General features: G+C 38.4%; 1 protein-coding gene across 1 annotated transcript in view; it reads right to left on the bottom strand.

The window, feature by feature from the left end:
- Window positions 1-13,312, bottom strand: part of FARSB (phenylalanyl-tRNA synthetase subunit beta) — a 40,207-nt gene extending 26,895 nt beyond the window's left edge. Inside the window, exons 1-13 of the mRNA XM_075507371.1 lie at window positions 13,203-13,312; window positions 11,872-11,927; window positions 10,549-10,703; window positions 9,938-10,010; window positions 9,345-9,460; window positions 8,743-8,893; window positions 7,342-7,450; window positions 4,888-4,958; window positions 3,481-3,542; window positions 3,343-3,394; window positions 1,706-1,767; window positions 1,065-1,272; window positions 559-639 (exon numbers count right to left, since the gene is read on the bottom strand). Of these exons, the coding sequence (XP_075363486.1) occupies window positions 559-639; window positions 1,065-1,272; window positions 1,706-1,767; window positions 3,343-3,394; window positions 3,481-3,542; window positions 4,888-4,958; window positions 7,342-7,450; window positions 8,743-8,893; window positions 9,345-9,460; window positions 9,938-10,010; window positions 10,549-10,703; window positions 11,872-11,927; window positions 13,203-13,260 (1,254 nt within the window). The 5' untranslated portion in view covers window positions 13,261-13,312. The remainder of the gene's footprint in view (window positions 1-558; window positions 640-1,064; window positions 1,273-1,705; window positions 1,768-3,342; window positions 3,395-3,480; window positions 3,543-4,887; window positions 4,959-7,341; window positions 7,451-8,742; window positions 8,894-9,344; window positions 9,461-9,937; window positions 10,011-10,548; window positions 10,704-11,871; window positions 11,928-13,202) is intronic.

Below are 13,312 nucleotides of genomic sequence, written 5' to 3'. Positions count from 1 at the left end.
CCTTTAGTGTGCATTATAACTTTTTTACAGGTATTCTTAAAATAAACTCTTTGCTGACTGAATAACTACATATCAGCTTGGTATCTAATGCAAGGAATCGTGGGCGAGTGACAATGCTAAAAAGAGACAAACAGAAACAGGGTAATCTCTAAACTGTAGTAATATCCACCAGAAAGTACTAAATTTTTAAGTTTGTTTTCCTTATTATCAAACTATGATGAATTTCATATCTGGTGATCAAAGTCTCGAGAGAGACTTGCTGTCTTACAATTTCATCCTATCAAGTTAAACTAAAAACAGTACTTCAGCAGCTATTTTCACCTTTATACTTAGAACTACATGCCACATTAACAGTGACTCATTCAATTTCTCTGACCTACAAACTCATAAAATGTTATACTAATGCCAAAGCATTGGCAAACAATCACCTGTCAAAACAGTAATGGATAATACTGGTACATTTACACAGCAACATATCCTCAGACCATCCTCTGCAGTTTTGGCTGCATCACTGTTCCAACACGCAACCAAGAAAAATATGAAATCAATATAATATACCAGGGCAAAAGTGAGTGCTTCAGTGAATCCAGCAGCTGCCAAGTCCAGTCTCAGAAGTTCTGTGAGCTTACTGAGGGGGAGCTAAAATGAAACAAAAACCAGTTTTCAGCTTCCATCTAAAAACATTTTTCTGTTCTTTCCTGAGGTGATTCTGCCTGTTACATTACAGTGAATTCACTAGGGAGGTACTATGCTTGTGTGCTTAAAATTTTTGAAAGCGTCAGCCAGCTGCCTTTAGGCTTGCCTGAGGAAATGAATCTCCCAATTAGAGATTTAATATGGGCTCCTTACTTAAACCCTGTCTTTTTTCAAGTACCAGCAACCACTGGTCTTGGACTTATTCAGATCAGTGGGGCATCTGTTTTGTATCCTATCCATGGTAAATACTTCTCAAGGCAAAGCATGTCAAAATATTTAATTCCTAGGTTCTGTTTTCCCCAAAGCCCTTCTGGCATGCACTAGTCATTTACTGACAACAGAGCGTTTATTTGAAGGGGCAATCTTACTTGATTAGCTATGGTGTACGTTTTCGGAATAGTCATCTGAATGTTGTTATAACCATAAGCTATTGCTGCATCTTCTACGATATCACATGCATGGATAATGTCCGCTCTGGTAGGAGGGATTTCAATCTCTATATTGTTCCCATTCCCTATGACGTGTGACTTCAAACACATCCTAGTCAGCAGCTTTGCAAGGCTTGATGGAGTTTCACTGAAACAAAACAAGAGAGTAGTAATTTATGGATCTTGCACTATATCGACTGGCTTTTTAAAGTAATCAATGTTTCTCTGCACTGCCTTATATCCTGAAGAATCTCCAAGTACTTTATGGACTGTACATAGACTTAGCATTCCATCAGAACCAGCTCAGATTCTGACTCTTGAGACGATCATTTTTCTTTACTTCGTAACAGTTGTGTGAGGCCATAAAGAATCATTCACTTTCCTTGAAAACAGGGCAAGAAGTCTTACAGAGTTGATCTAATTACCCAAGATAACCCCTGAGTTTTTTGTAAGTTAAAAAAACCAAAACCAACACATAGTGTAAACATTTTTAAAACAATGCAATAATCAATGTTTTCTAGTACCTTTTTCATGATTAATGTTTATGAGTAAAAACTATGTTTTCATTTGCAGTAACACACCTGATTCCTATTTTCTTGTTAATGAGTTCAGGTTTCACCTTCTCTTTTCGGTAAGCCAGTTCCTAAAAAGAAAGACAAAGCTTTTCAGCATACACAATGCCTGCCATTTCTACCCAAGAGGATTCAATTTTGACATCTTAGTAATCTAGCTTCTTCTAATTATGATACTAAAATGACATCCACAGAAGACAAGTGTGGAATATTAGGCTAAACGTAATATTTTAAGATAACAGGATTCTTGAAAACATATTATAGTACATGATGCAAAAGCTGTTCTCAGTTAAGCTAGAAGGTTGAATGCAGCATGAAATCCCTGTTATTGAAACTTCCGATAATTTCTGATATATGCAAGTAACAGTTTCTAAAAGTTTCTAGTCACCAGTTCATCCTAAGTCAAAGCCCTAAAGCAGTGAATGGTCATGCATGAGATCTCATGGTCTAGTACAGATCAAATGACTTTTAGGAGGAAAAGGGAAGAAAACTTTCTATTTCCGTATTGGCACAGAAATATCTACCGGTATTTTACTTAGAAAGTTGGCAACATATTTAAGAAAGTTATTTTGTATGTATTTACTTAGGTGTTTCTAAACTTCTAGATATACAAATCCTTAAAAACCTTAGCATCTAAAACTTTGGGGATTTTTTGCTCTATTTTATCTAGGGAAGCTACTTTGGTTACTGCAGAGATTTCTGTTTTGTTGGATATCTCTTCAGGATTCTATGTCTTTCCTCTGTTGATTAAAGCTGACATTGCTAAAAGAAAAAGCTAAAATACCACTAGAAAAACTCTCAGTAAAATAAGTTTCTTTCCCTCTAAACAGTTTGTACTTGCTTGATACATCTGATTGTATGAACTCAACCAGATCTCTGTTTGTCTTCAGTTACTTTCAGGAAACAGGAGGAATTGCTTTCTTTGTACTTATTAAGAGAACAAACAAGTAAGACTCCATTACTGCAAAGAGGTCTGCCTGGGACTCTGAATGCAGGCAAACCTGCACTTGAAGTCAACATCCTGCCTTATAGACCTTTATATAGTTGGAGTCTATAAAGTCAAAGACTGAAAAATCCAGTGTTACAAGGTTATTTTAACTGAAGGGCATTAAAGCTTCCAGATCTGATAAGTATGTTATGCTGAGGCTGATTTCAGTTGTCCACTGGTTTAAGCCTGAAGGACCTCTTCCTGCATTCATTTTTCCTGATTTGGAACACGTAGGTTTTAAAGGCTTTAGACACAGATTATGACCTTTGATTGCAATCTCTACTTGTTCCTGAAAAAGTTCGTATCACATGAACTCTAAACCACATTAGTGGTTACCACTCGTAACTTTAAACCCTACCCTTCTTTTTGGAGTATCAGGCTATGTCAGTGAGACTGTATTTTTAGCCTTATCATAAATTAGTGGAGCTTCAGAATGAGTTTCCTAGATAAGGGGAAGCTGGAGCTGGAGTTGTTTTTTGTGGGGCTAGAGAAGGCCCTGACTCACTAATAGATAGTGCCAAGCTGAGCTTTTACACTATACCTCAGAACCAGTATATACTGCCTCTACAGAAAAAGAAGACAATGTCACTCTTACCAAAATTTGTGTAAATAAAATCCTTTCCCCAAGGATACTGAGATATTGTATCACTATGCTTACCGGATAGATGTGGGTCTTTCCATTAGGATAAACTACTTCTACTGCTTCAACACTGAGAGAGACAGAAAAACAGAAGTAAAAATGTTTTTAACACATGGCCCAAATGTAATGTCTCTCTGACTGGAGATTTATACTCACCTGAATGGCTTCTCACAATATTCACTAAACATCGTGACTATAATATCAAGAACAATTTTTGCCTACAAAATAAAAATAATAATCACATTGAAATCTGGCATCTGCTTGTGTTGAAGTAGACAAAATATCTTAACAAAAAATGGGAAAAAAATTTCTTACACTCTCTTCATTCTGTTCTATTTAATAACTTAACAACCACAATACTAGCAGTCTAGAATACTAGACTGAATTTTAAAAAATACTTTTCTTCTACTGCAAAGACATTTATGCAAAAACTTGAAATCTTTGGTTTTCAAGGTTCTGAAGCATTTGTATATCTTTGCTAAACGCTGTTCTGAATGTACACAGGGTCTTTATTACCAGTTGGAACTGTGTCTTCCCAACCTTTAGTCTAATTAGTCATTTCACTGAAGTTCCAAGTGAGAATGCAGGGACTGAAGGACTGTGCATTGTTTAGAAATATATTCTCAAATAACCTCATCTGCAAAATCTTTTGTTTTACAGTTAATATTTTAAGAGATTAGCATAACAGAACATAATAATGAGATTCACATCAACTTCTCAATCTACAAGGGTTGTTTTTTGATGCCTCACAGTATAATTTCCTTCACATAAACAGAACAGCACTATTTTTATTTTTACTATCAAGGCAAGCAGTAGCAAAAAGCAGTTAGTTATTAGTTTGCTTAGAAGCCACTCCCCAACGTGCAAATTTATTTGTGTTGTTAACGTATCATTGTGTAGTAGGGTAAGTTAAACACATTTTTGCTCTTAAGCATCAAGTAACACACTTTAGGGAAACTATCAATGAATGCACAACCTATATTCAAGAACAGGCAATTATAACTGCTAGGCTTTCATGCTTCAGCTTTGAGTTATGGAATTTGCATATGGAAAGACTTCAATTTGACAATTATTTGCAGAGCATCCCTGCTTGAAAAAGATAACTAAGAAGAAAAAGTGTTGTCTTCCTTCCCTCTGCCCAAATTTTAAGTAGGAGACAAAATGATTCTTTACAAAGAGTATTCTGGCAAAATAGGCAGTCTCAGTGAATTTTACTCTTTTCGATGCCTTTCAGATTTAGAAAAAGTGCTCAACAACAAAAAAAGCTCCTAATTTACTGAAATTACTTTCTCCTACAAACTGAACACTTAGTGTCAATGTTCTGAACACTTAGACACAATAAAAACAAAATCCAATGAAAATACAACACTGTCTATAGAGCAAGCCTAAAACTGTGTTGAGGGAATTCCACATAGTCCTACAACTTATCCTGCCCTTTTGAAATGGAAGGTTGGCTCCATAAAGTAAATGCCTGACTATTGTAGGTCTTCTTATTGGAGCCCTATCACCGGAAGGGAAAACAATGATACTACAGCATATCAAAAGCAGGAAAGATTAATTTACCTTTGTAATATCTGTGCCTGTACATTCAATAAAGACATTTCTGGTGTTTACGCTTACTTTTGTATGATGCCCTAAAACATGTGAAGACAAAAACATGTTAAGAAATGTTATTACTTTTCTTGCAATGACAGTGACTCCTTTTGCAATTCAGAAAGATCATTGTCATCTTCCGCACCTTAAAAAGCCACTGTCTACTGCACCAACATTCACAGTTCTTACCAGCATAGCAGCTCTTTTTATTTTTAAATTTATGAATCAGAAAGAGGAAGAAGACAGACCAGACTCGCTGACCGGGTTATGCTTTACATTGAAAGACACACAGATCTACAGGTATCTCAGTATCCACTTGAAAAAGCAAACTAGCAGCATAGTGGCCATCTGCTGGTTGCAAAGTGGTTCTGCGCTTCCAGGGCAGCTCATCTCTCCTGGCTTTAGTAACATTCGATGTTTGTCATGTGTGTAAGAAAGCAGCCTTGGATAGGAATGAATTAAATTATTTTAAAAAGTTATTTAGACTGATGAGTATCCATAGCTACTTCTGTGAATAACCAAGATCTCTTGACACTGTCTGCTGATACGCTATGGGTTTGTCTACATCAGTGATTCAGGTCCTAGTATGGGTTCCTTTTAGGCATGAATTTGCTGTGTATCTGTACTGGGAGTCATGAGGTGTGCACTGAAGCACATCACTGATGCACTCAAAACTGTTTCTCATCTGGAAGAAGCAAGGCAGAACATACACTTAGGGGCATCACCTAAAGTGTCTCTCTTGCAAATTGGACGCAAAGTCCCCCGGTAGTTGGTTCCCTACAAAAGTGGGGTTCTGTTAGTAAGCCACAAGCAACCTAGAGCAGCTGTACAGAAATCTGCCTCATATTGCCTGTTAGCTATAGATGTGCAGTGCACACCTTGAATGAATTTCACTGCCAGTAACCACGTGGTGTGGACATACACAGTCCTAGAATTGTATGGGATCGTGCCAAATCCAACCTCTTTGTCCTTCCTGCCTTTCATTGCACCATTCACTAATGCAGATGCACCCCACAGGAGGGAAAGGGAAGTAAGCCCTTGGATACACATGGGCATTCTTGCTTCCGTTGTTTGACCCTGAGCAAGTCATTCAGCTTCTGTGTTTTAGTTTCCTACCAGAGAAACTAGGTCACAGCTAGACTGAAAGTTAGGTGCACTTAAGATCTTAAGACTGAGGGATCTTGTATTCTCCTCCCTTTGATGCTGTGCTGTACCTCTTTGCAGATGGAATGTATTCAGCATTTCTGGACTCACTTCAAAGCAAATATAACCTTTCACTTAAGTGCTTGTAGATAATCCAAAAAACCAATACAGATGTTTACATTTCATTATCTGTTTAAAAAGTACCTTTAACCTGGAAGCTTCTCTCAAATACTGGCCTTTAAAATAGAGACAGGTATTAAATTTAACTCAACCTTTTTAATTGATAAAATGTAAACAAGATGCAATGCTTATACATGGAGCACTCCAAAGTTGGAATGAGTCTAACAAACAAGGATCAGGCACAGTGGTTGACACCACCTTCAATTCAGAACAGTTGTTCTTACCAGTCCCTGCCACAGACTTTGAGCTGCCTTTTAAGAAGATTTGGGTTAGCTGTTTAAGACATGGATAAGGTCAATTAGGAAAAATACATCCAAAGAGATTATCACTGCAGATTTCATCCATCAGTGTAGGGAAAGTTATTGATTCTTGACCTAAATATATACGTATACTGAAATATCTTTGTTGAAGGAGTAATTCTTGCCATGTCATTAACTGGCTTCAGTAAACATGGTTCTCAAAAATCACCCATAGTTTCTTTTGCATTCAGAGGAAACCCATGTTTAGAAACAATGCAAAAAAGTCTAGACCAATTTATTCTTTTTAAGCCATTAAACTCTTCTGGAATCACTTGTGTGATAGCAAAAGGATCCACAAGAACTGGTTCACACTGCTGATAAATACACTGGGCTTGAGACCTAGGTGAAAAGTTCCCTACTGTGACCACATAAAATGGAGTGCAAAGCAGACCATTACAGTTATCAGTTTACAAAATAATTTCTTACACGCTTCTTTTAGCTAAATGTCTGATGAACAATGTTTATGGATGCAAACAAAATGCTTTCCTAACAAAGGTTCCTGTCACAAGGAACCTTTCTTGAGTTCTAGAAGGGTATGAGAAGCTAAATGCAGAGGCTTGCAGTGGGACTTTTACATCCTCTTGATGAGGATGAGAAAAGAGGAACACTAGCAGCCTACAGAGGGAGCAAAAAATTTGAGTGCATTTAAACTGAAAGAAGGAAAGAAGACTATATGAAATTATAAGTGAAACAATTTTAAGAAAATAGAATAATCCTTATTACACATCAATGTTTCTGTTAGACACTCTGACTCACACACAAAATAGCAGCGACAGTATAAACTAGTCATAAGTAATCTTACCATTGATGATTGGTGGCATGGACAGAACAACACCGTTGCTGTCATAAATGACAGGATAAAGTGGCTTGTTTTCAATTAGGTGTAAATAGTGCCGAAGGTGGCTGTCAGTCTGGAGAAACAAAGCACAACCTAAATTTCACATTAGCTCACTTGTGAACTTCCACAGTGTCACAATCCTTTGCTGAGAGATTAATGGGAATTTTGAAAGAGGGAAGGCTTGGGCTTAGGGCTAGGTACTTCACCAGCAAAAGCTGTTTGCTCTCAGAAGCAGGAAAACTTTGAAATGAGAGAACTGGATTTTTCATTTTCTCCAGAAGTGTTAAAAATTATTTCTTTAAGGATTCTCTCAAAGATGCATAGGCCGTGCTGTCCAAACAACACCCTTGTTCACCACAGCAGACCTTTAATTGCCAAACCCATGGGCACATATCCTTAGTTTATAGGAACTTTCTACAGTGATAGAAATTAGCACTACAATACTTTTAGCTATAAATTGCTGAATACTGACACATTTATGCTTAAATTTGATTCAATGACAATTGACAATTTGATTGACAAATTGACAATTTGATTGACAAATTGACAATTTGATTCTGTGTCAATGACATAGGTATATGCTGTACCAAAAACATCATTTACTTTTAGCCTCTCTGATACCCCTTGTATCCTAGCTCTCTTACTCATCTTCAGTCAGAGATCTTTGAGAATTTATTTATCTCTATGACCAGTATCTGTGCTCCAAGAGGGCTGTATATTGTAATGACGGTGATAATAGTATCATTTTCAAATGCTGACATTTAAAGTGGCCCGCGTAAACATCGTAAAATTAGACCTGATAGCATCTTTTCCTACCATTTACCTGGTTTCAACAGGATGCTGGGCCAAGAGCAGTGCCAGACTTAACTTGAACCTTTTACACAGCTATACTTGCCTAATAAGTAGTTGGGTAGATAATTCAACATCTTCCCCAAGTAAATTGGCCAAATTAAAGTAACGTTAAAAAATCTGGTATTATTTACCCCAAGCTTTTCTCAGCTTTGTACACTATCTTACCAGTGTAGATAGATAAATATACAACCCTTTTACAGTATTATTAAGAGCATCATGAAAAGCAGTCTTTGTGTTGATAAATCAGAGAGTTAGTATCAAACCCACTATTCTAAGAGTTATGCTTAGCCACAAAACCCCATGATGTATCTTCCATGGACAATAAAAATAAAGTATTACCACGCTTTTCTCATGAATAAACAAAATGTGGAATGTTTACTGGCTGAAGCTACAGAAGAGACCTGTGTTTTATTTGTAAGAAAAACTCTTAATAACAAGGATATGAAAGACGTTAAGCCTTGGAAATTTACCTTCCTGCATTTAGTGCAAAAAAGTCTGAAAAATCCCACTTACCCTATACAGATCCATAATTTGTGAAGCTGTGTACTCCCGGGATTGATTCAAGGGCTTGAATTTAATTTCAGAAGGTGCTTTAGCTGTAAAAGTAAATGGACCAGAGATGGTGTCCAAGTCATGGGTACCTATTGCTACTAATGCTCTTCTCCTAGAAAGAAAGAAGGCAAAATAATAATTTTGCTAGTAATACCTGGAGTTCCTTTGAGATAATATCTCATGATGCTCTATACTCCTATGCATTCATAGGACTTACTAAAAAAGTAGAAGGGCAATTTTGAGAAGCCTAGAAATTATTTTCACAAATAACATTTTAACGAATGTTAACAAGACATCTAACAGTCAAAGGCAAATCCAATAGGACTGTTGCAAAAAGCTTCTTTCTCAACTGTTGTAGGAGCTATAACAGCTATTTATGTTGAAAAATATTGAGAGCAGGCAGAAACAGACAAGGAAATGAGAAGGATCAAGAGAGCTGCTATAAAAGATTTTCCTTAGCATAAATACAAATATAATGCCTCTCTGCAATAGGGATGTGCAGTCTTAACATGATAAAATCATACACACAGACACTATACACTACTTTAAATTTAAGCACTAACCTGCAAATATTTTGGTGTAGTTTTTCTTGGAGGTCAATGAAACTATCATAACGTTCCTTGGTAAAAGTTATATTACGAAGGACTGCAGCTACAGCATGAGGACGGACTTGGACAGTCTGCAATTTACAACAGCAACATATAAATTTCAAGTACCCAGAATATACAAAACTAAAACTGATTAAATGTGCACTTTTCTTCACAAAATCCTCTTTTGTAAAGTAGTAATCAAAAGGAAAATTCATGGGAAGACATCAGAATCCCAAAGGGGGGGAAAAACCAAACAAACCCACTCCAGGTCTGGTAGAGACAAGGACGTTTCCAATATACTGTGTAATAGCCCAGAAGGTCAATGCAATGTGAGCATCTGAAACTTTGATTTCATCTGCTACTAGATTCACCGAAAATAATTTGTCTATTGTTCCTCCCACTCCCTAAAAATAAATCACAGTGAGTAGAAATATTTAAATTTCTTTAGCTCTTGTTCTGCAAATAAGATTTCCAGTCTCACTGCTGTTATATAACTGGTACTGATACCTATCTTGCTGGTTCAGAAACTCTCAATAAATTTACAAAGGTGCAGTAAACACTTTTACCTCTTCAGTGATAATCAGCCTCTGACCTTCACCCTGAGCTGGTATTATCTTTTCATACCTAGGGAGATTTATCCTAGAATAAAACCAGAAATAAGTCTGTAACCAAAAGAAAGAAAGTTCCCCAAATGCAGGAAACGCTAGAAATGTAGCAACAATTATATGTAGAAAACTTTCTTAGTAACATTTCTTGGCATGTAAACTAGCTAACTGTTTAAAACTTGTTTTCTATGGGATGGTAAACAGATTACTGAACTAGAAAGGAAGGACTCAAGATGATAAAGTCATAGCAGAAAAGTTAAATAAATTATTTGTTTTGGTGTTTATTACAGAGGATCACAAGGAAGTTCCTCTGCAGGGTTCTTTACAGAGGATAAGTCTCAAATGGAACAGCAGTTGAAAAATTTTTAGAACAGATCCAAAACCTAGTAACATTCTAGTCTAGTCTTTCAAAAATATACAATAGATCCCCTCCAGAGGAACATCTGATGAATCTGATCTACACGAAATCGTACTCAAAATCCAAGCAAGTGGCAAGTGTGTTTACTGACCTGAAATGGACTCGTATTTAAACAGATAACAAACCACACAAAAATCTCACAACTCTGCATTACCTTTCTTTAAAGACCTGCAGTCCTCGGACCAACCCTTCAAGGCAAAGAAGATCATAACGGTTGGCAGGAACATCAATTTTATAGAGAATGGTATCAGATGCACCCTTTGCCTTTTCTTCACCTTTCTCTTTACTTATAATGTCTTTCTCGGATGTCTGAAATTAAGCAAAAATGTCTTTTTAAACTGAAATATCTTAACATTGACTGGAGTATGACAGTGAGGTAATATAATAGGAAAAATTGTTTAAAGGTTTAACTTGGATTTATACAGCAAATGGAAACACCAAATACCAGAAATGACGTAAAATCTAAATCTTTCTCGGATTCAGAGATTGTAATGCAGTATACCAAAAGAAAAATTCATTATTAGTTTGGATTTACAAAAAGAGATTATAGGAGCAAGAGTCTCCAGGCTAGCAGATCCCACTAGAGAACTGAGACATTATTTTTGGCAACAGATTGGCAAATGACTTGTCATATCAAGTCTATTCTGAAATAAAGCATAACATATGATGTTTAGATGTCTTTTGATAAACATCATTAAAAGATCAATTAATTCAAATTAAAAAACAAAACCAAAACAGGTCTACTTGAACAAGATTTATATGGACACAGTTAACAGGGCCAGCAAATTTTCACAAGTACAGTATCTAAATCAAAACTTTAAATATAAATTAGTTACAACTTAGGTAACAATGTCCAGGACAAATACATTTTTGTGGATATTGCACAGAAGAACGCATACAAAACAAAGCCAAACATATCTTGTAAAATATGTTCAGTACATGGCCTGTGGCCATATTTATGCTGCTAAATAAAATGGGGCCAGAGACTGAAGACTAAGTGGCACAGACTGCCAACCTCCATGAAGTATAGCAATATGCCACCTTGGGCTCTCTTGCTTCCAAGATGGTAATTTTTGTATGTCTGGTTTTCTTTTCAGATTCAAAACACCTGTGTTAATACAGTCTATTACAACAGTATTTTAAAACAAGAACCGAAAGGTATACGTTACATATTCTGCCCTGTGCTATGGAGATGTATGAGGATGTTTCAGGATGAAAAGCCTGCTGCAGTACTGCTGAAAAGTTTGTATAAGTCAAGGGGACCTTCAAGTCTTGTCCACACTGCTTTTTGAAGATACCTGGGGCATGGTATCCTCCAAACCTTGCCTAGACATTTTCTTGGTACATGCTAGAGGGCATCAGCCAACACTGTAGCAGGGAATGTGCTGGAAATAATGCAATACAAATTCTTACCAAATATAAATGCTGTCAGTACATCACATCTACTGAAAAAGCAACAAATAAAAACGTTACTTACAATTTCATCAAGCTCCAAACCAAACTCAAAGCAAAGCTCATCAAATTCTTCATCAGCTGTGAAGAAAGAAGGTGAATTTTGGTTAATGAGCAGACCTCAGACTTTTAAAGTCATTTTTTGTGTTTGTTTTGAATGTTTTCAAACAAGATAACAAATGCTATTTTGAAAAAAAGGGTAAAAGTAATTTAAAGAATTTTGCTTATATTTGCATCTGAGTAGCAGTTTCTTTAGTACATATTGCATTTATTGACACATTATTCTTACAGTCACAGCAAGGGCTTCTAAGCCTCGGAGCCTAACGTCACTACCAGCTCCTCAGCCAAGTTTGTCAGAGTAACTCTGGCCTGAACAGATAATGCAAACAGGAGGGAGTAATTGGACAGCTTCTGCCAACAGAAGCTGCTATAAAAGATTCTGCCAACTTTTTTAATCAGTCAGCTTGTCATACAGAGGTTGCATCAACTGCATTATGACATGTGAGTAACACAACCCTGAGCTGGAAATGGAGATTTGCAGCCACGTGTCTTAAGAGCCTACCAACTCCAGTGCGGGCAAGTTAAACTCCTGCATGTCCCTAAACGCTCTTTCAGCCAAACAAACAGTTCTTAAGTCACATTTCTAAAGAGACGGGGAAGAAGGACTGAGTGAAAACGTGGTATTAATTGTTTGCTTTGCTTGCTCCCACCTCTTCTCTCTCGTTATTGATTTAACCAGTTCCTAAAACAGAAACTCCAACCAGAAACCGCGATTTGGAAATGCATGGTTCTGATTTCCTGAGTGATTTGGACTCAAACAGCATGTATCCGGGCAAAAGGCTGAAAGGTCCAGGGAGAATATATGGCTTTGTCTGGCATGCCGTGGGCTTGTGAAGAGCAGATGGCTGGGAAGCACCGCTGATACAGACACCACTGTTGGTCTGAAGCCTTGGCTTCCCCCCGAGAGTTAGTTCAGCTCCGTGGACAAGGAATAAGCAACGAGCAAAGCGGTGCTGTCGGTAGACGGCTGGACTGCCCCACCTCCGCCGCCCGTCAGGGGTTTGCCCGGGCCGGGGCGGGCAGCCGGCGCAAGGCGCCGCGGCCGATCGCAGCCCAGCGCCCGCGTTCACCGGAGGGAGCCGCCCGGCAGGGCCGCGGACGCCTCCTGAAGCTCAACCGGAGGATCCCCGGGGCGCTTCAGCCAGGAGGCGGTGCGGGCGGCTGCACCACGCCGCCTCAGCCGCCGCCCGGCACCCCGCGAGGCGCGGGCACGGCCCTCCCCGGCCTGGCGCCCGGGAAGGCGGCATGAGGCGACCCGCGGCCCCGCGCAGCCCCCGGCCCGCCCGCGCCACTCACTGTAGGTCCTGCCCAGCGCCTGGAAGAGCAGGTCCCGCTTCACGCTGACAGTCGGCATGGCGGCACCCGGCTCACCCGCACCGCGCCTGCGCGACCGCGCGCCAGGCCCC

The sequence above is a fragment of the Mycteria americana genome, chromosome 7, assembly GCF_035582795.1.
Source record: "Mycteria americana isolate JAX WOST 10 ecotype Jacksonville Zoo and Gardens chromosome 7, USCA_MyAme_1.0, whole genome shotgun sequence".
Lineage (NCBI taxonomy): Eukaryota > Metazoa > Chordata > Aves > Ciconiiformes > Ciconiidae > Mycteria > Mycteria americana.
This window is presented reverse-complemented; position numbering and strand designations above follow the sequence as displayed.